This window comes from Scyliorhinus torazame, chromosome 17 (genome assembly GCF_047496885.1).
Source record: "Scyliorhinus torazame isolate Kashiwa2021f chromosome 17, sScyTor2.1, whole genome shotgun sequence".
Classification (NCBI taxonomy): domain Eukaryota; kingdom Metazoa; phylum Chordata; class Chondrichthyes; order Carcharhiniformes; family Scyliorhinidae; genus Scyliorhinus; species Scyliorhinus torazame.
Window position 1 is genome coordinate 118,245,730 of NC_092723.1, and position 25,140 is coordinate 118,270,869.

Here is a 25,140-nt window from a genome sequence, read left to right on the forward strand (position 1 = left end):
ATCCGGGGAGAGAACACCGGAGGTGATCATCTCCCTGGACACAGAAAAGGGTGACGTGGAAGTACGTCACAGAGGTATTGGAACGGTTTGGGTTTGGGTTAGGGCTCACGTCGTAGTGGGTGAAACTACTGTATAGCGCTCCCATGGTGAGTGTACGGACAAACACAACCATCTCTTAATACTTCCAGAGGCACGAGGCAGGGATGCCCTTTATCCCCACTACTGCTCGTCCTGGCAATTGAACCACTGGCAATTGCTCTCAGAGCGACGAAGGGGTGGAGAGGTATCCAGACGGGAGACAGAGCTCGATGCGGATGACCTGCTCCTCTACATCTCAAACCCCCGGATCAGCATGGAAGGAATAATGAAAGTCCTGAAGCAGTTCAGATCTTCTCGGATGACAAAATTAACCTGAGTAAACGTAACCTGACAAACTTAATCTCTGTTCCTTCCCCATTGGGGGAAGGAACAGAGCTGGAGAGACTGCCGTTCAAACTGGCCCAGACCAAATTCCGATATTTGGGGATCCAAATAGCCCATAACTGGATACGAATCCACAAATGGAACCGGATGAGCCTGGTGGAGGAAATTAAAAGGAACCTGCAGAGATGAGACTTGCTCCTGCTCTCCCTGGCAGGGTGACTGCAGACGGTCAAAATGAATATGCTGCCCCAGTTCCTCTTCCTTTTCAGATCCCTCCCGATCCTCATCCCAAGGCCTTTTTCACCACAACCGATAAACTAATCATGGCGTTTGTTTGGGGGAGGAAGAGACCGAGGATGAGGAAGAAGGTCCGACAAAGGAGGAGTAACATGGGAGGCCTGGCCCTCGCAAACCACCAGTTCTACCATTGGGTGGCCACCGCGGAAAGGGTTTGGGGATGGGTCAAGGAACCGAAAGCAAAATGAGTCAGAATGGAGGAGAGTTTCTGCACAGGGACATCCCGCCGAGCATTGGCCATGACCACACTCCCATCCCCCCAACCAAATACTCAAAATACCCAGTAGTAGATGCCACACTTCGAACGTGGAACAAAATGCGACATCATTTCGGTCTGACTAAGATGTCCACCATGGCCCCCATCTGCAAAAACCACAAGTTCAGCCCCGCGACAATGGACGACTCCTTCAAAAGATGGGGACAAGGCGAGGGGACACTGATGGTTAGAGACATGTACATAGAGGGTAGAGTAGCGACCTTGGGGGACCTTATGGACAAGGTCCAGCTCCCGAAAGGGAACAAATTCAGATATAACCATGTCCAAAACTTCCTCCGCAAGGAAACAACGTTATTCCCCAAGATACTGGGATGCACACTATTGGGTGGGCTATTGACTGTGGGCGAGATAGGAGATGGGAATTGGGCGGACATGTACGGATGACTGCAGGAGGAGGTACGCTCACCCCTGGACAAGACAAGAAGGAAGTGGGAGGAAGAACTAGGCAGGGAGACAGGGGGAGGATTCTGCATCGAAGCACTGCACATGACAAACTTCACTTCCACGTGCACAGGGTTGAGTCTAACGCAGCTAAAGGTGGTGCATAGGGTGCACCTAACCAGGACGAGAATGAGTGGGTTCTTCCCGAAGGTGGAGGACAAATGTGAACGGTGTCAGGGAGGCCCAGCCAACCACACCCACATGCTAAGGGCCTGCTCCAGACTTGTCGGGTAATGGATGTCCTTTTTCAAGGCCATGTCCAGAGTTGTGGGGTTGAGGATGGAACCATGCCCACTGATGACGGTTTTCAGGGTATCAAAATAGCCAGAGATCTTCGTGGGGAAAGGAGCGGATGCCCTGGCTTTGTCTCCCTGATCGCCCACCGGACATTCCTGCTCAGCTGGCGATCGACAGCACCACCAAAGACTGCAGACCTGGCTGAATTTCTTAGGCTAGAGAAAATAAAGTATGTCATCAGAGGATTGGAGGACTGCTTCCACAAAACGTGGAGGCTGTTCACCAACTTGTTCCAAGACCTGTTCGGAACCAGCGCCATTAAGGCAAGCGGGGGGGGGGGGGGGGGGTGCGGGCGCAGACACTGGGCAAGTCACAAAATAAAGATGAGAAAGGCAAGGGGGGGGGGAAAAGAGCAAGGGGGGGGGGGAAAGAGAAAGAGGACAGGAATGCAGGGGTTGCAAGGGTGAAGCACCAAGGGAAAACGTGGGGCAAGTAGGAAAGGATGGAAACTCAAGGGACAACGGGCAACAGAAGAGCGCACCTAGCGGACCCCCCCACCGTCCAGCCAGCTCTCAATAGGAGGTTTCCTTCTTGAGTAAGCTATTTCTTTCTGTATCTGTCTTGATCACCTTGTGACCTCAACTTTTGAACCTTGTATGACAGGTGGAGTCGAGATACACCCTGTGTATAATAGTTAAAATTACAGTGGTGGTAAAATTATTGTAAATACTGTTTTGATCTTGAAAAACCATCAACTGTTAGAAGGAGGGAGGGAGCGGGAGGCAGTGGTTATTATTATTATTATTGGGGTAGGTCATTTTTGTTGGGCTGGTGCTAGTTAAAAGATAATTTGGGGTATAAATAGAAAGGAAATTAGCTGAATGGTAGCCTTGTGGATAGCACAATTGCTTCACAGCTCCAGGGTCCCAGGTTCGATTCCAGCTTGGGTCACTGTCTGTGCGGAGTCTGCACATCCTCCCCGTGTGTGCGTGGGTTTCCTCCGGGTGCTCCCGTTTCCACCCACAGTCCAAAGATGTGCAGGTTAGGTGGATTGGCCATGATAAATTGCCCTTAGTGTCCAAAATTGCCCTTAGTGTTGGGTGGGGTTACTGGGTTATGGGGATAGGGTGGCGGTGTTGACCTTGGGTAGGGTGCTCTTTCCAAGAGCCGGTGCAGACTCGATGGGCCAAATGGCCTCCTTCTGCATTGTAAATTCTATGATGATAACTGTTTCATCAGTTCTTCATGTTCCACTTTATCAAAGACCTTACTATAATCAAGAAAACACATGAATGCATCTTTTTAAAATCTCTATGGCTCTTTCTGATAGCACATATACATGCATAGCATTTCTTATTCCTCTATCTTCTGCAAAACCCGATTGAAGAGCTGAAATTTCTGGCTTTATTTTTCTCCTGACCCTATTCATCAACACTCCAAGGAGGATCTTAGTAGCGTGACTCATCAGACTGACAGTGTGATGGAGCTCACTATCAATTACTCCGGGCTTTTTAGGAAGCGCAATAAATACTGATTTATTTAAGTCTGCTGAGATTTCTCCCATGTCATAACGTTCAGTAAAGGTGAGTCAGCTGGTCTATTCCAAAGTCTTTTAAACTTTTAATTTGTTCAGCGACTATTTCATCTGGGCCTTTGGCTTTATTGTTTTTCATCTTATTTATTGCTGTTCTTACTTCATCGTTCATGAACTTTGGGCCATCCACGTTTTTCTTAATTGTTAGCTTTTTTTCTTGTCTGTTGTCCTTGTATGTATTCAGTCCATCTAGCCAGCACTTGGTCCCTTTCCATGAAGTGGAGGCGGTGGCGTAGTGGTATTGTCACTGGACTAGTAATCCAAAGACCCAGAGTAATGCTCTGGGGTCCCAGGTTCAAATCCCACCCAGTACATGATGGGCAACAAATGCCCAGCTAGCGATATCCACATTCCAAGAACAAATTTTTAAAAATGATAACTTCCCCATGTTTCCCTTTGTAAACCCTACTTTTCCTGTGATTTCCATAACCTCTTTATGCGTTTTCCTTGAGTCTGTGTTTTAATATTTTTCTATCCCATCATATTTTCTGTTTAACTACTTTTCCTTCTCTTCAACATATCTTTGTTGATTCTTATCTCCAATTCCTGATATTTACTTTGATCGATTTGCTATCTATCAGCCATATACAGCATAATATTCTGGAATAGAAAGGTTCGGCCTGAAATACTATTTCAAGTCAACATTCACATTCCTTTGTTTTCTAGAACCTGCTTGAATCTGTAGGCCTTCTGCCTGTGAATGGTATCATAGAATCCCTACAGTGCAGGCGGCCATTCGGCCCATCGTGTCTGCACTGAAAGGGCACCCTACCCAGGCCCACTCTCCCGTCCTATCCCCGTAACCCCACCTAACCAACACACCTTTGGTAAATTAACCTGCACATCATTGGGCTGTGGGAGGAAACAGGAGCACCCGGAGAAAAGCTACGCAGACACACATAGAAAGTGCAAACTCCATAGACAGTCACCCAAGGCCGGAATTGAACCCGGGACACTGGAGCTGTGAGACAGCAGTGCTAACCACTGTGTCACAGATAGTTACAGGTTGAACGTCCATAAATGAGGGACACCAGCACCCTCTCCATCACCGCTAGCAATAATTTAGATTTATGTTTTAGAAACACCACTACCCAATAACTTGTCAGTACCCAGATTGGTACCGAGTTAGGACAGATCAGAAGGTACCAGGCTTGATCTCCACTTAGTTATCATCATCACAGCTTCTGTGTGACCAAAGCTAGGGTGGGAAAATCAAGTACCAGGAGTGCTGCTCTTCACCACTATGCAGTGGGCCAGATGATGCACGTGAATAAAGGAAAATTGAATAGGAAGTGTCAACAGAGGGGTTTTTAATGGCAAATATGGACATGAAAGCAGGACTACAATTTTAACAGAAAATAGGTTTTGGGGCTGGGAGGTTTATGCATTCCTCAAGATGTGTGTGTTAGTGACAGACATGCAGAAATATTACACAGCATCTACAGCATAGAAACAGGCAATTCAGCTCAACAGTCCATGATGATGGTTGAGTTCCACAGGAGCTGCCAACACCCCTCCTCATTTAACCTCAACTTTATGTGCTTCTACTCAACTGCATCTCACCTCAACTATTCCATGTGGTAATAAGTTCCACATTCTAACACTGTCTGGATAAATAATGTTTCTCGAATATCCTGTTGGATTTATTAGTGACAATCAATATGTTTACGACCCAAAAACAGAAAATACTGGACAATCTCAGCAGGGCTAACAGCATCTGTGGAGAGAAAAGGGAGCTAATGTTTTGAGTCTGGATGACTCTTTGTCAAAGCTATGTTTATGGCCTCTTGTTTTAATCTTCCACCCAACTGCAAACATAGTCTACCCTTTAAAAGCTTTTTTTAATCTGATCGACCTTTTTTCAGGTCATCCTTCAGTCTTCACTTGTCTGGACAAAATAACATCAGCCTGTTCAATTTTTCCTGATGTATATAACCTTTCAGTGCCACTACATCCTAGTAAACGTAAGTTTCTATTTCCGTATATGCTTTCTGATACAACTGCTTTATCTCTGAAACTTTCTGTTGTAATTCAACAAACTTGCTTGAACTAGAGATATTCACTTCATCCACCACTTGCTCTTGTTCTTTACTATCCAACCATCTGATCAAACATGTTTCTGGCAACTGAACCTCAGTCTCCCCATCGGCACTCCTCAAGTTCTCTTCCTCCTGTCTCAATCTGTGGCTTTGTGATCTGGTTACCACACAATCAGGAAACACTACTGGATATACGTCTTGCAACATCTCAGTTGTTTTGACTTTCCCTGGCTTCTCAACCACAATAGGCTGCACTCCCACCTGTGATCCAGCTATTTAATTACCAAGGATAAATTGTACCCCTGAAAAAGATCATTTTTCTATTACTCCTACTATCACTTCACCACTTTTCACCGGACTCTCTAACCGTACCTTATATAGTGGCACAGTTTTGCTCTCACCACTAATTCCACATATTACCACCTTCTCTGGCAATATTCCTTCCGAAGTACATATCTCCTTACCACTCATCATTAAAGATTGACTTGCTCCTGTATCCCTTAAGATCTCAATTTCCTTACCTACTCCACATGGTACACACGAATAAACCTTACCCTCACAAATAAAATCCTTAAAAGGTTCTGGTTTGATTTGATTTTTATTGTCACATGTACCGAAGTAGTGAAAAATACTTTTCTGCGGCCAAGGGAACGTACACAGTACGTACATAGTAGACAAAAAGAATAATCAACAAAGCACATTGATAAATGGTCCATCAACAAATAGTGATTGGTTACAGTGCGGAACAAGGGGCCAAACAAAGTAAATACATGATCAAGAGCAGCATAGGGCGTAGTGAATAGTGTTCTTATAGATCACTAGATCAGGTAACAGATCAGTCTGAGAGGGAGTCGTTGAGGAGTCTTGTAGCTGTGGGGAAGAAGCTATTCCAATGCCTGGGTGGGAGGGGTCTCTGATAATGCTGTCTGCCTTCCTGAGGCAGCGGGAGGTGCATACAGAATCAATGTGAGGGTGGCAAGTTTGTGTGGTGGGCTGGACTGAGTTCACCACAGTCTGCAGTTTCTTGCCATCTTGGACTGAACAGTTGTCATACCAAGCTGTGATGCAGCCGGATAGGATGCTCTCTATGGCACATCTGTAGAAGTTTGTGAGAGTCGATGCAGACATGCTGAATTTCTTTAGCTTCCGTAGGAAGTAGAGACATTGTTGAGCTTTCTTGACTGTTGCATCAACGTGAGTGGACCAGGACAGACTGTTGGTGATGGTGGCCCCCAGGAACTTAAAGCTATCAATCATCTCCACTTCGGAGCCACGGATGCAGACAGGAGTGAGAGTCGCGCTGCGCTTCCTGAAGTCGATGATTAGTTCCTTGGTCTTTCCAACATTTAGAGAGAGGTTGTTTTCGGTACACCATGCAACCAAGTGATTTTTTCTCCCTCCTGTAGTCTGGAGTTTAATGTAGAGAAGTGTGAGGTGATTCACTTTGGAAGGAATAACAGGAATGCGGAATATTTGGCTAATGGTAAAGTTCTTGGAAGTGTGGATGAGCAGAGGGATCTAGGTGTCCATGTACATAGATCCCTGAAAGTTGCCACCCAGGTTGATAGGATTGTGAAGAAGGCCTATGGAGTGTTGGCCTTTATTGGTAGAGGGATTGAGTTCCGGAGTCGGGAGGTCATGTTGCAGCTGTACAGAACTCTGGTACGGCCGCATTTGGAGTATTGCGTACAGTTCTGGTCACCGCATTATAGGAAGGACGTGGAGGCTTTGGAGCGGGTGCAGAGGAGATTTACCAGGATGCTGCCTGGTATGGAGGGAAAATCTAATGAGGAAAGGCTGATAGACTTGAGGTTGTTTTCGTTGGAGAGAAGAAGGTTAAGAGGAGACTTAATAGAGGCATACAAAATGATCAGGGGGTTAGATAGGGTGGACAGTGAGAGCCTTCTCCCGCGGATGGAAATGGCTGGCACGAGGGGACATAGCTTTAAACTGAGGGGTAATAGATATAGGACAGAGGTCAGAGGTAGGTTCTTTACGCAAAGAGTAGTGAGGCCGTGGAATGCCCTACCTGCAACAGTAGTGAACTCGCCAACATTGAGGGCATTTAAAAGTTTATTGGATAAACATATGGATGATAATGGCATAGTGTAGGTTAGATGGCTTTTGTTTCGGTGCAACATCGTGGGCCGAAGGGCCTGTACTGCGCTGTATCGTTCTATGTTCTATACCTGGATTTCTTATATAGGTCAGGGTCGTCAGACTTTAACGCCTCCGATCGGAACTTCAGATTGGAGTGAACCCTTTGGTTGAGCCAGGGTTTTCGATTAGGGAACCTGTATTGTCTTCTTTGATACGCAGTCTTCAACACACTTACTGATGAAGTCTGTGACAGTGGTTGCGTACTCGTCCAGGTTAGCTGCCAGGTACCTGCTTATCCATTAACCTCTGACCAGGGTGTACACTCTGTTATACCTCTTCCATTATTTCTTCCCACTTACATAAACCCCACTGGCGTATCCTGTTTTACTGAGTCTTGTTTGCCCAGTATTTTTCTTAAGCCACCAACACTGCGCTTCATATGTCCAACTTCATTACAATTAAACTACTTAAGTTTTCTTATCCCTCCACCACTATCATAGGTTTCCTTCTTACTCTGAGGTACAATCTCTGTAATAAGTCCACGGAGGCAGAAGTCCCATCACCAGAATTCCTTTTATTCACAAACCCAACAGCTGAACAACCATGAGCATTCAGTCTGCTGTCTACACCGGGAGTGCAGATGATCTAACACTCCCTGTTATATACACAGTATTCTAATTGATCAATCTCAAAGGCCTGGCCGAAGTCACTACACCCCTCCCCACCAAAGTCCGAGGAGCTCCCATGGTCCTCGTGACTCATGGGTCTCCTGCTTCGTTTTTGCGCCGGGTCCGGCTCCTCCACTTTGGCCTCCGACATAGGGGGGTATAACAGCAAGGCGCCTGTCTTTTCCGATGTGAGCGCCTGAAGGGTGGTTCGCCCCTTTCCTTCGGCGGCAGGGGTACAGCTGCAGCATCATCCACGGTGTCCATATCAGAGTCCGATGTCCTCACCAGTGGTGTCGGAGGGGCAGGAATAGTTTGTCGGGGAGGACTCTCCAAGGTCCTTGGTATGCTGGTCTGAGTCAGCTCTGGAGGAGGAAACAAATCTGAGGCCCGCACCTGGTCCAGGTGTTTCTTTATTACATGTTTTCCCACACGTATCTCATACGACACAGGTCCTGTCCTGGCCTTGACTGTTCCTGCTACCCATGTGGTGCCATTCGTATAATTTCTGACCCATACATTTTCACCCGTGTTGAACTGTCTTTCTCAGCGAGTGTTGTCATGTCCCCTGCCTTGGGCCTCTTGGTGTCGCTCTATTCTGCCACCTAAATTTGGGAATAGTAGACTCAGCCGGGTTCGGAGTCGTCTGCCATTGAGTAGCTCCCAGTGCTATTCCCGTTGTGGCATGTGGGGTTGTTCTGTAGTCAAATAGCCAGCCTGACAGTTTGGTACCCAATGATGCTGCTGACTGTTTCTTCAACCCGGCTTTTAAAGGTCTGGATGGGCTCTCTCCGCCAAACCATTCGATGTCGGGTGGTATGGTGCCGTCCTTATGTGCCGAATGCCATTCGACTTCATAAATTTTATGAAGTCCTGGCTGGTGAAAACCGATCCATTATCCAAAACTAACACCTCTGGGATACCATGAGTTGCGAACGAGTTGGGGAGGTTTTCAATGGTAGTTGTTGAATTTGCAGAGTTCATTTTGTAGACGTCCACCCATTTGGAATGGGCGCCTACCATTAAAAAAAATATTGAACCCATAAACGGGCCTGCAAAATCGACGCAAAGTCGCGACCATGGTCTACCTGGCCATTCCCATGGGTACAGCGGGGCTGCCGGTGGCACCTTCTGCCCTTGTTGGCATTCTTGGCACCGACCTACCAATGCCACTATGACTGTGTCCAGGCCCGGCCACCAGACATAGCTTCTGGCCAGCATCTTCATTTTTGAGACTCCAGGGTGTCCATGATGTAGTTCAGCCAGTATGGCTCGATGACCTTGACTTGGAACTATTACTCGAGCCTCCCATAGCAGGATCCCGTCTTCCATGGTGATCTGCTCTCTTCTCCTCCAGTAAGGGTGGAATTCCGCCTGGACCGGTCTTTCCATCTCCCCAGTTAGCAGCATGTGCTTTATTTTTGATAAAACCGGGTCCCTTTGGGTCCATAAACGAATGTTTTGTGCGGCCACTGGAAGTGTGTCCAGGAAATGTAACGTCATTACCATTTCCTCTATTTTGGGTACTAACGGCAGGGCATCCAGTAATGGCAGCCTGCTTAATGCATCAGTGTTTGCCACCCGGGTTCCTGGCCGATACTCCAGTTGATACTGGTACGCCGCCAGTAGTAGGGTCCACCGTTGGATCCGGGCCGAAGCTATTGGTGGTATTGCTTTGTCTTCTTGCAACAACCCCAGCAATGGCGTGTGGTCTGTAATTATAGTGAATTTCCGCCCGTACAAGTACTGGTGAAATTTCTTCACCATGAAGATCAGTTAGTCCTTTCTTTTCAATTTGGGCGTACTTTCATTGTGCTGCTGCCAGCGTCCTGGAAGCAAACATTATAGGTCGTTCCTGTCCGTTTTGCCTTCTGTGTGCCAAAACTGCAGCAACACCATATGGAGACGCGTCACAAGTGAGCACCAACTCTTTCCTCAGGTCGTAGTGTGCCAAGATGTTCTCTGAAGAAATCTGTTCTTTTATCTTCTTGAAAGTCCGGTCTTGGCGGGCGGACCACCCCCAGACTTGCCCCTTTTTAGTAATTGGTGTAGTGGGGTCCAAGATGGAATGAACTGTTCTGTATGAACTTTCCATAACATGTCACCAGTCCTAAAAAAGACCTTAACTCCTGGATTGTGGTGGGGGCCGGGGCATCTTTAATCACCCACACCCGATCCTCCAAGGGGTGTAGCCCTGATTTGTCAACCTTGTACCCCAGATAGGTTACTTGAGGTGCTAGGAAAACACATTTCTCCCTCTTTAGGCGCACGCCTGCTGCTGAAAACCTCCTACGGACTTCCTCCAGGTTTTGCAAGTGTTCTGCCTTTGTTTTTCCTGTAATGAGAACGTCGTCCAGGTAAATGGGGACTTGTGGTAGCCCTTGCAATATATTCTCCATTGTCCTCTGGAATATCGTACAAGCTGACGATACCCCGAAGGGTAATCTTGTACACTGAAAAAGTCTCTTCAGGGTGTTTATCGTTGAGAATTTTTGGGACTCTTCGTCCAGCTTCAGCTGTAGATATGAGTGGCTCATATCCAGCTTTGTGAAAGGAGTCCTCCAGTCAGTTTTGCATACAAATCCTCAATCCGGGGAATTGGGTATTTGTGCAGTTGTGAGTAACGATTAATCGTTTGTTTGAAATCTCCACAAAGGCGGACCAAGCCGTCCGGCTTAAGGATAGGCACCACGGGTGCCGCCCACTCTGCAAACTGGACCGGTTTTATTATTCCCTCATGCTCTAATCGTTTTATTTCCATATCAACTTTCTGCCTTAATGCAAAGGGTACTGGTCAGGCCTTGTAGAATTTTGGGACTGCCTCTGGATCTACATTCCATGTCACCTTTGCTCCCTTTATTGTCCCAAGCCCTTCTCGGAAAACCTCTGGGTATTTGCACAGGAGTTTGCTCAGGTGGCCATTTTCCAGCTAGAAAATGTTTACCCAATCCAGCTGCATCTCTTTTAGCCAGTTTCGTCCTAATAAGCTTGGCCCCACACCTTTCACTACCATTAAAGGCAGCCTAACCAGTTGCTCTCCATAAGCCACATTTACATGCGTTGTGCCCATCACTCTCAGTGGTTCCCCTGTGGATGTCCTCAGTTTTGCTGAGGTCCTGGTTAGGAATAAGGGTTGGAATCCAGTGTGAATTTTATTGAATACTGTTTCCCCTATCACGGATACGGTTGCTCCAGTGTCGACTTCCATCAGTGTGTGACGTCCATTCAACCTTATGGATAATTTAATGGGTTTTGATTTCACCATCGTTACACAATTTAGTTGTCCCTCGTCGGAGGTAAGTAGGGCTTCTAGGGTATGCATTCTCCTATACCCTGGCCTACGTGACCGACTCCCAGATGATGGTTTTGGGCTTCTATTTCTCCCTTCTGGCTCTGATCTCTGGCAACAACTACAATATTTTGCCAGGCGAAAGGCTGCAGGGGCTGTCGTCTGTCTGGACCTAATTTTCCCCTGCTTGGGAGGGCTTCTGCGAGTGGGCCTGGTTAACTTAGTATCCGAGTCGTTCGTGAGGGTGGCTATGCAGTTGCCTACTCCCCAGCGGTAGTCCCTTAACTCAGTTTCACTGGTATGGGTGTCTATCTCCATCGGAGTACCCTGTAACTCATGCGCTCCGCTTGCCGCTTTTTCTAAGGAATGCTAGTTTGCAATCCAGCTCAGCTTCTGCTAACAGACGTTTCTGTATTGCTAAATTATTTATTCCACATATCAAACGGTCTCGGAGCATCTCATTTAGCATCAGGCCAAATTCGCAAGCCTCTGCTAATCGCCTTAACCGTGTTAAAAAGTTTGTAACCGACTCCCCAGTGTCTCGGAATACTGAGTAAAACCGGTATCTTCGCAGGATCAGAGGTGGCTTGGGGTCATAGTACTCTTTTACTAAGTCCGTCAATTCCTGGAAAATTTTCATGTCCGGTGCCTTCGGAAAAGTGAGACTGTGCATAATGGCAAAGGCCCACACGCGGTCAGCAGAATGACCAGTTGCTTTTCATCGGGAATTATATTGTTTGCTCTAAAGAAGTACTTCATCCGCTCTACATATTAGGCCCAGTCTTCCACTGCAGGGTCAAAAGAGTCCAACTTTCCGAATAAAGGCTTTTTGCCTGTCAGTGGCTTACCCTCAATATGCAGCAGCTGCTGATGAGCAGGTTTCTCCGGGCCGTTCCGTTTTCCTCGTCGCCACTGTAATAAGTCCACAGAGTCAGAAGTCCCGTCACCAGAATTCCTTTGATTCACAAACCCAACAGCTGAACAACCATGACCATTCAGTCTGCTGTCTACACAGGGAGTGCAGAGGATCTAACACTCCCCGTTATATCCACAGAAAGGGGTTCCCTGATTGGGCCACTAATCAGGGTACTCGTATTCTAATTGGCCAATCTCAAAGGCCTGGCCTAAGTCATTATAGTCTCCATATCACCAGCTAAACAGCCTTTGCATTGACCTATGAATTACTCATTTCTCCAGTTGCTATCCTTCACAGATTGAAATTGATGTTGAAAACCAAACTTTGCTTTATGAACCAATTCAAAATCATTGGCCATTTCTGCGGTCTGTCTAGCAGTTTTAATTCTTTGCTCTTCCACATGAGTTCTCACTACTGCGGGAAGTGAATCTTTAAATTCCTCCAAAATATCATTTCCCTAGGAGCGTTATACGCTTGGTCTATTTTTAATGCTCTTATCCACCTATCAAAATTATTTTGTTTACTTCTTTTGCATTCTGTATACGTCTGATCGGTTTCTTTCATTGGGTTTCTAAACTTTTGTCTGTAGCCTTCTGGCACTAGTTCATAAGCACTCAATATGCCTTTCCTCACCTCACCACAATCCCTACATACTTCCTCTGATAGTGATGTAAACACTTCACTAGCTCTACCTACCAACTTTGTTTAAACCAACACATGGGGCTGGATTCTCCATTTCAGTGGCTATGTGCCGGCTGAAACAGAGAATTCCCGAGCGTTTTACGACTCCAAAATCGGCACCGAATCCTCACTGATCCGGGACTGCTGAGGGGCTAGCAGCGGCGCTGGGTAAAGCTCCTTGTTCCAGCGCCAAAAACAGCTGAAAAATGGCCTGGTCCGTGGCCACTTAAGTGCACAGCGACGACCTGCAGCGGTTGTGCCGTACAACATGGCGCCAGCCGTGCGTGGACCCGACCTGCCAAATACGGCCCCACAGGCCAATCCCTGGCCACCCCTCACCAGTCCCCCAAGCCCTCGGAGAAGCCACCCTGGCCAGTGGCACAGCTCCCGGCTGACTGTGGCGGTGCAGGACACAGTCCGCTGCGGCCACATCGAATTCCCGACCGCTCAGACCACATGTCAACCGTGCAGTTGGAAACTCGGCCTATCGGGAGGACCTTCCGATGACGTGGCAACGGCATTCCAATGGCGTGCAACACGATGTACCCATTTTGAAAGAGTGAGCCTCGAAAACCGGCATCAAACCGGCCCGCCCCCGAATTGGACATCGGAAGGGATTCTCTGCCCTATTGCAGATTACGATATCGGTGTCAGGCGATGGAGCTTACTACCCATGGTCTTTGGCCAATTCAATTGTTTAACCACTTTCTCAAATGAAATGAAAATGGCTTCCACATCTTTCTCATCAAACCTTGGCAAAGCTTGAACATATTTAAACAAATCCCTCCTAAGCTTTTACTAGGAGGTATTTCTTCTTCCTCAAGACCTTCCTCAGCTTCTGCCTTCAACACCACCCTTTTAAGTTGATATTCTCCTTGCAGTGCCAGTTTCCAAAGTTCAAATTGTCTCTCTTTCCTTATCCCTTTCTTCGCTAATCTTTCCATTTCTACCTCACTCTTCCTCCTTTCCATTTCCCTTTGAAAATCCCTCTCTTTTTGCTTTTCTTCTGCCATTGCCAATCTCTCCTTTTCCTTTGCTTCTGCCATTGCCAATCTCTCCTTTTCCTTAGCATCTAATTCCAATTTCTTTGTTTCTATTTGTAATGAATTCTAGCTAATACTAATGATTCAGGTTGTGTCTCCGGCAAATATAAATATTGTCTTGTTTTATCTCTATCTTCCTCGCCCCTTTCTAAAAACAAATTCCAATTAAAGGGCATTTAGCATGGTCAATCCACCTGCCGTGCACATCTTTAGGGTTGTGGGGGTGAGACCCACGCAGACACTGGGAGAATGTGCAAACTCCAGACGGACGATGACCCGGGGTCGTATCGAACCGGGTCCTCGGTGCCGTGAGGCAGCTGTGCTCACCACTGCTCCACCATGCCGCCCTTTTCCTCAACCCTTTTAATAAGATTGACTTGCAGCTTCTCCGCCAAACACTAAGGTTTTGCTTTAGTCTCCCTTTGTAAACCATCCTGAGTAATCGCTTCCATACCCAGGAAAATTTTGCAACAGAAAGAGCCTTCTCCAGTCACTCCCTATTTAAATCCCAAAACCTGAAAGAATGCAATTGTTCCACACACGCTCACTGTCTTTAAGTTCAATAACCCCAAGCCAAACAAGGAACTATACTTAAAAATAATGATCACGGATCCCCGATCCTGGACATGATCCCGGACGAGCCCCAATTTTATTATGGTCCCACACCAGACCCCAACAGTGGCTCAGATACTAGAGCGAAACCCCAATATTTTAGTTTATTTTAAAACCGTGCAGAAAGAATGATTCACTCTAGGAGTGATTGCATGAAAAATTGGGTTTTGGTATTTTTAAAACAAAACCTTCATTATAAATACAATATGAAACTTTTAACTTCACACCTGAAAAAGAACAGCTTCTAATTACCCCCTAACACAACTATACAATTTCCCAATAAATAACAAAAAAATAAACATACAGCTCTTAATCCAGTTTAAAAGTGCAGTACAAAACAGATCCTGGTTCTTGTTAGAACCCCTCAGACTTTGACTGAATATCTTCAAATAGCTGCTTCAACTCAGTTGTTTCAGCCTCTTCCTTGTCTTCAGAAAGAACGCTCTGCTTTTAAAATATTATTACTCTTTTCCCCCCATCCTACTGAGAAATAAAACTGCTCCGATTTCCTCCCACAGTCCAAAGGTGTTCAGGTTATGTGGATTGGCCATGATAAATTGCCCTCAGTGTCCAAAATTGCCCTTAGTGTTGGGTGGGGTTACTGGGTTATGGGATAGGGTGGAGGTGTTGACCTTGGGTAGGGTGCTCTTTCCAAGAGCTGGTGCAGACTCGATGCGCCGAATGGCCTCCTTCTTCACTGTAAATTCTAAAAATCTATAATTCATCTGTGGTCCAAAAAACATTTGGATTGTCAGATCAGACTTCCAAAAGCCCTTTCTCCAAAACCCTGTCTCTCTCCACAGCTTTCTCCAAAATGTCTCGCTGTATTTCGTGGCTCCACCCAGTAATGACCTCCCAAACTAAAAAAACAAACAAATGATCTTTGCAGGCTGCAAAATCACATCAACTCCCTAGGGACCTCCCCAGTCAAGCCACGATGAATCAGCCCAGACTGAAAAAACACATTTCTTTCTTAATTTTACCTGCTGTTCCCTAGAAGCAAAACAAAATCCTTTTTAAAACCATGATCACTGCAGCCATACACTATACCCCCAGGCTTTTAACTCTTAACTTGTCCCAATATTTATAATCCAATTTTCCTAACATCTTCCAATCGTCATACCAGTAATCATTTTGCACCTTTTGATCTAGACCCTCTACATCCTTTTTATAATAAACCAGTACTGTGCGGAGTACTCCCAAGTGTGGTCTAATCAAGGTTCTGTACAAATTTAGCATAATTTTTTTGCTTTTCAATTCTATTCTCTTAGAAATGAACTTTTAGTGACTTGTAATTTCGTATTTTCAGGTTCCTCCACGCTATTTATACACTTAACTTCCAAGGACTATTTAATCTCCATTTTTTTCCTTCAAAGGTTTACCCACTTCACAATTACTTTTGTAACTTATTCGGCTATTACACAGTCAATCTTCCAGTTTATTAATTTCTTCCTGTATTTTAATCACACTCCTCTCCTATATTAATGGTACACTTCCAAATTGGCACTGCTTGCAAATTTTGAAATTGTTCTCCTGATTCCAGTGGGCCCAACATAACTCCTTACGAAGCAACACTTCTTACCTATCACCAGACTTAGTAACTACCTCAAATACCTACCCTCTGTTTTCTCTTTTGTAGCCAGACGGTAACCATTATGTTACTTGTCCCCTGAATTCACATGGCCTGGCCTTAGTCATCTGTGCTGACTAGTCCTTATTATATTTTATGGTTGTTCTTATCGCACCCTTACATTCAACTGGTTTTCAGTTTTACAGCTCTTAAAATTCGGTTTGTGTAAGATGATTCACTCTAAATGAGAGCATATTATTCCATCCAGTATGTAGTCTATCCAGGCAAACAAAGGTTACTTTTACTCACCGTTGAACCTCAGTCTTGAAGTCAGGGATGTCGTACAGGAGACTGCTACGCTCCAGGATAACCAGAATCAGCTGGTTGATCAGTGGACCATCTGCAAACTGAAACCAAAGGGAAGGTTTGCAAGAGTCCAAAACCAGCCATTTGTCAATCGGAACAGAGCAAACAGGCAACACTCCAATGGAAAACATGCAAACCGGTTCTGGCTTTGAATTACAATTGACTTTAAACAAGCATCCCCTGGAACAGAAGATAACATTAATAAATAAGAGGTTCATGAGTGGTAAAAATTCAGTGTGAAGTTTACCATGTTCAGCAATCAGTTTACTAGAGAATTGTAGTTGAACCTGCAAAAGACGGAGAGATCTGCTTTGCTCATGAATGCATGCTATTAACATTGCTTTATTGGGATTAGAAAGTCACCTCCCTGGTATCAGAAGCAGTCAATAGGTAATGTTAACAGCAAATGAATGACAAGATGAGAGGGGCATTATAAAACTATCGTTGGTGCCATGTGGTTAATGCAGCTGTCCTCCAGGTTATGCTTGGGTGACCAGACATCCTAGTTTTCCTAGGACAGCCCCAGGTTTTTATTAAACGTTCAAGAAGGGGACAGCACGGTGGCGCAGTGGTTAGAATTGCTGCCTCACGGTGCCGTGGTCCCAGGTTCGATCCTGACTCTAGGTCACTGTCCGTGTGGAGTTTGCACATTCACCCAGTGTTTGCGTGGGTTTCGTCCCACAACTCCAAGACGTGCAGGGTAGGTGGACTTGACATGCTAAATTGCCTTTTAATTGGAAAAAATGATTTAGGTGCTCTAAATTTATTTTTTTAAACGTTCAAGTATGCCCCAGTATCCCGACAATTTTCTCCTAATTGTTCAAATGATCCGGTTTTGAGCTTCTCCCTTATATGAACCATGTCAGAGATATCCGTCAGCACTTCACCTTCCTTTCGCAAGGCATCCGCATCTCTTCACTTCCTCTCTTGAATCCTCACCCTTCACATTCTATTTACTGTCTGCGAACCCCTCAGAAATAACCCTCTCACTCTACGCTGCACCCTCAGAATCTGAACACCACCCGCTCACCGACCATTAAGTGGCTCTGCCGGGACACTCCCGCATGTGCAGCCTCTGAGTGATGACAGATGATTGACAGCCGTGTCCACCAAGCACAAGCAGCAGTTGGGAGTGCAAACTGATACCAAAAATAAAGTCCTGCTAATTTTCCAGTATAAAACACCAGGCACTTTAACCCATTGCAGCCAGGAAACAGTATCAGAAATGATTTGCTGAAAGAAATTGGGATATCTGGAACAGTTGAAGGAAATTTAAAGAATGGGATGCAAGTTCTACTTGATATTGGCAGGTCTCAGTGACAATTCTTGGTGGGCTTCTACGAACATGCGGGCAAGGATCAGGCGTAGGCTATGCAGCCCCTCGAGACTTTTCCGCCATTTAATAAGATCATGACTGATCTGATAGTATTAACCTTAAATCTGCGCCTCTCCCCCCCACCCAACTCCGATAACCTTTCATCCCCTTGCTTATTAAGAATCTAGCCATTTCTGCCATAAAAATATTCAAAGACTCTGCTTCCCCCACCTTTTCAGGAAGAGAATTCCAAAGACTCACAACCGTCTTGAGTGAAAAACATTTAGTCTCAGCTCTGTTTTAAATGGGTGAATCCCTTATTTTTAAACAGTGATCCCTAGTTCTAGATTCTCTCACAAGAGGAAACATCCTCTCCACATCCACCTTGTCAAGACCCCTCAGGATCTTATGTTTCAATCAAGTCGCCTCTTACTCTTCTAAACTCCAGCAGATACAAGCCTAGCCTGTCTAATCTTTCCTCATAAGACAACCCACCCATTCCAGGTATTAGGCTGGTAAACCTCCTCTGAACTACTTCCAATGCGTTTACATCTTTCCTTAAATTAGGAGACCAACACTGTACCCAGTACTCCAGATGTGGTCTCATTAGTGTCCTGTACAACTGAAACATAACCTCCTTACTTTTATATTAAATTCCCCTTGTAATAAGTGATAACATTCTATTAGCTTTCCTAATTACTTGCTGTACCTGCGTGCTAGTCTTTTGTGATTCACACACAAGGACACCCAGATTCCTCTGCACCTCAGAGCTCTGCAATTTCTCACCATTTAGAGAATATGCTTCTTTTTTATTCTTCTTGCCAAAATTGACAATTTCACATTTTCCAACATTATACTCCATTTGCCAGATCTTTACCCACTCACCTAGCCACATCCTTTTGTATCCTCCTTAGGGCCGCTTCACAACTTATTTTCAAAACCATCTTTCTATCATCAGCAAATTTGGCAACAATCACTTCAATCCCTTCCTTCATGTCATTTATATATAAATTGGAGACAGTTGAGGTCCCAGCATTGATCCCTGTGGCACATCACTCGTTACATCTTGCCAACCTGATAAAAAAAAACATCTATGCCAACTCTGCTTCCTATTAGCCAGCCAATCTTTCATCCATGCCAGTATGTTACCCACAATACCATGAGCTTTTCTATTCTACAATAGCTTTTGATGTGGCACTCAATCAAATGCCTTCTGGAAATTTCAATACAGTACATCCACCACTTCACCTTTATCTAGTGCACGGGCAGCACGGTAGCATTGTGGATAGCACAATTACTTCACAGCTCCAGGGTCCCAGGTTCGATTCCGGCTTGGGTCACTGTCTGTGCGGAGTCGACACATCCTCCCCGTGTGCGCGTGGGTTTCCTCCGGGTGCTCCGGTTTCCTCCCACAGTCCAAAGATGTGCAGGTTAGGTGGATTGGCCATGATAAATTGCCCTTAGTGTCCAAAATTGCCCATAGTGTTGGGTGGGGTTACTGGGTTATGGGGTGGAGTTGTTGACCTTGGGTAGGGTGTTCTTTCCAAGAGCTGGTGCAGACTCAATGGGCCGAATGGCCTCCTTCTGCACTGTAAATTCTATGATAATCTATGATAATCTAAAGCACATGTTACCTCCTCTCGGAACTCCAATAAGTTGGTTAAAGATGATTTTCCTTTCATAAAACCATGTTGACTCTGCCTGATCACTTTGAACTTATCCAAGTGCCCTGCTATAACTTCTTTAATAATAGCTAACATTTTCTCCACGACAGATGTTAAGCTAACTGGCCTGCAATTTCTCGCTTTCTGTCACGCTCCCTTTTTGAAGAATGGAGACTGTCTCTCAGTCTAATCGGACCCTCCCCGAATCCAAGGTGTTTTGGGAAATTAAAACAATGCATCAGCTATCTCACTAGCAACTTCTTTTAAGACCCTAGGATGAAGTCCATCAGGACCAGAGCTCTTGCCAGCCTGTGCGTTCAACAATTTACTCTATACCACTTCTTTCATGACTGTAATTTTCCTGAGTTATCCCCTCCCTTCCATATCCTGGTTCATTGCTGCTTCTGAGGTGTTACTTGCATCCTCTATAGTGGAGGCTGATGCAAAATAACTTTTCAATTCATGTCTTCTCCTTATTTTCCATTATCAATTCTCCAGACTCACGTTCTATAGGACCAATGCTCACTTTGGCACTTAAAATTTTTTTTTAATAAGAACTCTTGCTATCTGTTTTTATGTTTCTTGCTAGCTTTCTCTCACACGCTAATTTTTAGTCATCCTTTGCTGTTCCTTGCATTTTGTCCAATCTTCTGACCTGACACCCGTCTTCCAACAATTATATGCTTTTTCTTGAAGTTTGATATCGTCTTTAACCTTTCCAATTAACCGTGGATCGTGGGTCCGTTGGTTAGACTTTTTCGTACGCGTCGGAATGTATTTATTCTGTGAATTCTGAAATATCCCTTAAATGTTTGCTACTGCATCTCTATTGGCCCATCCCTTAACCTAATTAGCAAATTCACTTTAGCCAGCTCTGCTTTCAAGTCTTCATATTTAAGTTCAAAAACATAGAACATAGAACATAGAACAATACAGCGCAGTACTGGCCCTTCGGCCCACGATGTTGCACCGAAACAAAAGCCATCCAACCTACACTATGCCATTATCATCCATATGTTTATCCAATAAACTTTTAAATGCCCTCAATGTTGGCGAGTTCACCACTGTAGCAGGTAGGGCATTCCACGGCCTCACTACTCTTTGCGTAAAGAACCTACCTCTGACCTCTGTCCTATATCTATTACCCCTCAGTTTAAAGTTATGTCCCCTCGTGCCAGCCATATCCATCCGCGGGAGAAGGCTCTCACTGTCCACCCTATCCAACCCCCTGATCATTTTGTATGCCTCTATTAAGTCTCCTCTTAACCTTCTTCTCTCCAACGAAAACAACCTCAAGTCCATCAGCCTTTCCTCATAAGATTTTCCCTCCATACCAGGCAACATCCTGGTAAATCTCCTCTGCACCCGCTCCAAAGCCTCCACGTCCTTCCTATAATGCGGTGACCAGAACTGTACGCAATACTCCAAATGCGGCCGTACCAGAGTTCTGTACAGCTGCAACATGACCTCCCGACTCCGGAACTCAATCCCTCTACCAATAAAGGCCAACACTCCATAGGCCTTCTTCACAACCCTATCAACCTGGGTGGCAACTTTCAGGGATCTATGTACATGGACACCTAGATCCCTCTGCTCATCCACACTTTCAAGAACTTTACCATTAGCCAAATATTCCGCATTCCTGTTATTCCTTCCAAAGTGAATCACCTCACACTTCTCTACATTAAACTCCATTTGCCACCTCTCGGCCCAGCTCTGCAGCTTATCTATATCCCTCTGTAATCTGCTACATCCTTCCACACTATCGACAACACCACCGACTTTAGTATCGTCTGCAAATTTACTCACCCACCCTTCTGCGCCTTCCTCTAGGTCATTGATAAAAATGACAAACAGCAACGGCCCCAGAACAGATCCTTGTGGTACTCCACTTGTGACTGTACTCCATTCTGAACATTTCCCATCAACCACCACCCTCTGTCTTCTTTCAGCTAGCCAATTTCTGATCCACATCTCTAAATCACCCTCAATCCCCAGCCTCCGTATTTTTTGCAATAGCCTACCGTGTGGAACCTTATCAAACGCTTTGCTGAAATCCATATACACCACATCAACTGCTCTACCCTCGTCTACCTGTTCAGTCACCTTCTCAAAGAACTCAATAAGGTTTGTGAGGCATGACCTACCCTTCACAAAGCCATGCTGACTATCCCTGATCATATTATTCCTATCTAGATGATTATAAATCTTGTCTCTTATAATCCCCTCCAAGACTTTACCCACTACAGACGTGAGGCTCACCGGCCTATCGTTGCCGGGGTTGTCTCTGCTCCCCTTTTTGAACAAAGGGACCACATTTGCTGTCCTCCAGTCCTCTGGCACTATTCCTGTAGCCAATGATGACATAAAAATCAAAGCCAAAGGTCCAGCAATCTCTTCCCTGGCCTCCCAGAGAATCCTAGGATAAATCCCATCAGGTCTCGGGGACTTATCTATTTTCAGCCTTTCCAGAATTACCAACACCTCTTCCCTACGTACCTCAATGCCATCTATTCTATTAGCCTGGGGCTCAGCATTCTCCTCCACAACATTATCTTTTTCCTGAGTGAATACTGACGAAAAATATTCATTTAGTATCTCGCCTATCTCTTCAGACTCCACACACAATTTCCCATCCCTGTCCTTGACTGGTCCTACTCTTTCCCTAGTCATTCGCTTATTCCTGACATACCTATAGAAAGCTTTTGGGTTTTCCTTGATCCTTCCTGCCAAATACTTCTCATGTCCCCTCCTTGCTCGTCTTAGCTCTCTCTTTAGATCCTTCCTCGCTACCTTGTAACTATCCATCGCCCCAACCGAAACTTCACACTTCATCTTCACATAGGCCTCCTTCTTCCTCTTAACAAGAGATTCCACTTCCTTGGTAAACCACGGTTCCCTCGCTCGACGCCTTCCTCCCTGTCTGACCGGTACATACTTATCAAGAACACGCAGTAGCTGATCCTTGAACAAGCCCCACTTATCCAGTGTGCCCAACACTTGCAGCCTACTTCTCCACCTTATCCCCCCCAAGTCACGTCTAATGGCATCATAATTGCCCTTCCCCCAGCTATAACTCTTGCCCTGCGGTGTATACTTATCCCTTTCCATCATTAACGTAAACGTCACCGAATTGTGGTCACTGTCCCCAAAGTGCTCTCCTACCTCCAAATCCAACACCTGGCCTGGTTCATTACCCAAAACCAAATCCAACATGGCCTCGCCTCTTGTTGGCCTGTCAACATATTGTTTCAGGAAACCCTCCTGCACACACTGTACAAAAAACGACCCATCTATTGTACTCGAACTATATCTTTTCCAGTCAATATTTGGAAAGTTAAAATCTCCCATAATAACTACCCTGTTACTTTCGCTCATATCCAGAATCATCTTCGTCATCCTTTCCTCTACATCCCTAGAACTATTAGGAGGCCTATAAAAAACTCCCAACAGGGTGACCTCTCCTTTCCTGTTTCTAACTTCAGCCCATACTACCTCGGCAGAAGAGTCCCCATCTAGCATCCTCTCCGCCACCGTAATACTGCTCTTGACTAGCAGCGCCACACCTCCCCCTCTTTTGCCTCCTTCTCTGAGCTTACTAAAACACCTAAACCCCGGAACCTGCAACATCCATTCCTGTCCCTGCTCTATCCATGTCTCCGAAATGGCCACAACATCGAAGTCCCAGGTACCAACCCACGCTGCCAGTTCCCCTACCTTGTTTCGTATACTCCTGGCATTGAAGTAGACACACTTCAAACCACCTACCTGAACACTGGCCCCCTCCTGCGATGTCAAATCTGTGCTCCTGACCTCTATACTCTCATTCTCCCTTACCCTAAAACTACAATCCAGGTTCCCATGCCCCTGCTGCATTAGTTTAAACCCCCCCAAAGAGCACTAACAAATCTCCCCCCCAGGATATTTGTGCCCCTCAGGATCAGATGTAGACCATCCTGTCTGTAGAGGTCCCACCTTCCCCAGAAAGAGCCCCAGTTATCCAAAAATCTGAATCCCTCCCGCCTGCACCATCCCTGTAGCCACGTGTTTAAATGCTCTCTCTCCTTATTCCTCATCTCACTATCACGTGGCACGGGCAACAACCCAGAGATAACAACTCTGTTTGTTCTAGTTCTGAGCTTCCATCCTAGCTCCCTGAAAGCCTGCCTGACATCCTTGTCCCCTTTCCTACCTATGTCGTTGGTGCCAATGTGGACCACGACTTGGGGCTGCTCCCCCTCCCCCCTAAGGACCCGGAAAACACGATCCGAGACATCACGTACCCTTGCACCTGGGAGGCAACATACCAAACGTGAGTCTCTCACGCTCCCACAAAATCTCCTATCTGTGCCCCTGACTATAGAGTCCCCAATTACTAATGCTCTGCTCCTCTCCCCCCTTCCCTTCTGAGCAACAGGGACAGACTCCGTGCCAGAGGCCCGTACCCCATGGCTTACCCCTGGTAAGTCGTCCCCCCCACAAGTATCCAAAGCGGTATACTTGTTTCTCAGGGGTACGACCGCAGGGGATCCCTGCACTGACTGTTTTTTCCCAGTCCCTCTTACAGTTACCCACCTATCTCCAATCTTTGGTGTAACTAATTCCCTGAAGCTGCTATCTATGACCCCTTCTGCCTCCCGAATGATCCGAAGTTCTTCCAACTCCAGCTCCAGTTCCCTAACTCGGTCTTGGAGGAGCTGGAGATGGCATGATGTTAGATATCTCTAACTCGGGCACTTCATAGTCTCAGACCCACTCCTCTCTTCCTCAAACTCAATGCAAAATTCACTCATATTATTGGTCATTGCTACCTAGAGGCGCCTTCACTATGAGAGAATTAATTACTTCCATCTCATTGCACAATGCCAGGTCTAGTAGAGCCTACTCTCTGGTTGGCTCCAGAACATGCTGTTCTAAGAAACTAACCCAAAAACATTCTCTGAAATCCTCACTTAGACTACCTTGGCCCATCTGTTCCAGTCTATATGTAGATTAAAATCTCCATGCCTGCTTAAGAAGGCCAAGGACACTGTGGAGTGTGGGTGTTTAGGTTGGCGGAGTGCCTCCCGAAGGTGATTGGGGAGGATCAGATGGGGTTCGTAAAGGACAGACAGTTGTCGTCAAATGTGCAGCGTCTGTTTAATGTGGTGCTTTCTCCGGCAGAAGGGACGGAATTGGGGATGGCGGTGGCACTGGTTGCGGAGAAGACAATTGATTGTGTGGAGTGGAGATATTTGTTTGCAATGTTGGAAAGGATTGGGATTCAGCCCAAGCTTGTGACATGGGTGAAATTGCTGTATAAGTATCCGATGGCGGTGTGCACGAAAATTAGATGAATTCAAGGTACTTTCCGTTGCATAGGGGAACGAGACAGGAGTGCACTATGTCCTCCCTTCTGTTTGCGCTGATTATAGAGTCCTTGGCCATAGCACTGAGGTGCTCGAATAAATGGAGGGGAATAGCTACTTTGCGGGGGGGGGGGGGCGGGGGGGGGGGCTCTTCGGGTAAGCTGATGAATTGTTACTGTATATCTCTAACCCGGGCACTTCAGTGGGGGGTATAATGGGACTGCTTAGGAGATTTGGGGCTTTTGAGAAAAAGTGAATGCTTT

The 25,140-nt window shown here is 45.9% G+C and overlaps 1 protein-coding gene across 2 annotated transcripts in view; it reads right to left on the minus strand.

Moving 5' to 3' along the window:
• ap5z1 (adaptor related protein complex 5 subunit zeta 1) overlaps window positions 1-25,140 on the minus strand; it is a 96,237-nt gene that overhangs the window by 14,909 nt on the left and 56,188 nt on the right. For both annotated transcript variants that reach the window (XM_072480952.1, XM_072480953.1), the window contains exon 14: window positions 16,494-16,591. In XM_072480952.1, the coding sequence (XP_072337053.1) occupies window positions 16,494-16,591 (98 nt within the window). The remainder of the gene's footprint in view (window positions 1-16,493; window positions 16,592-25,140) is intronic.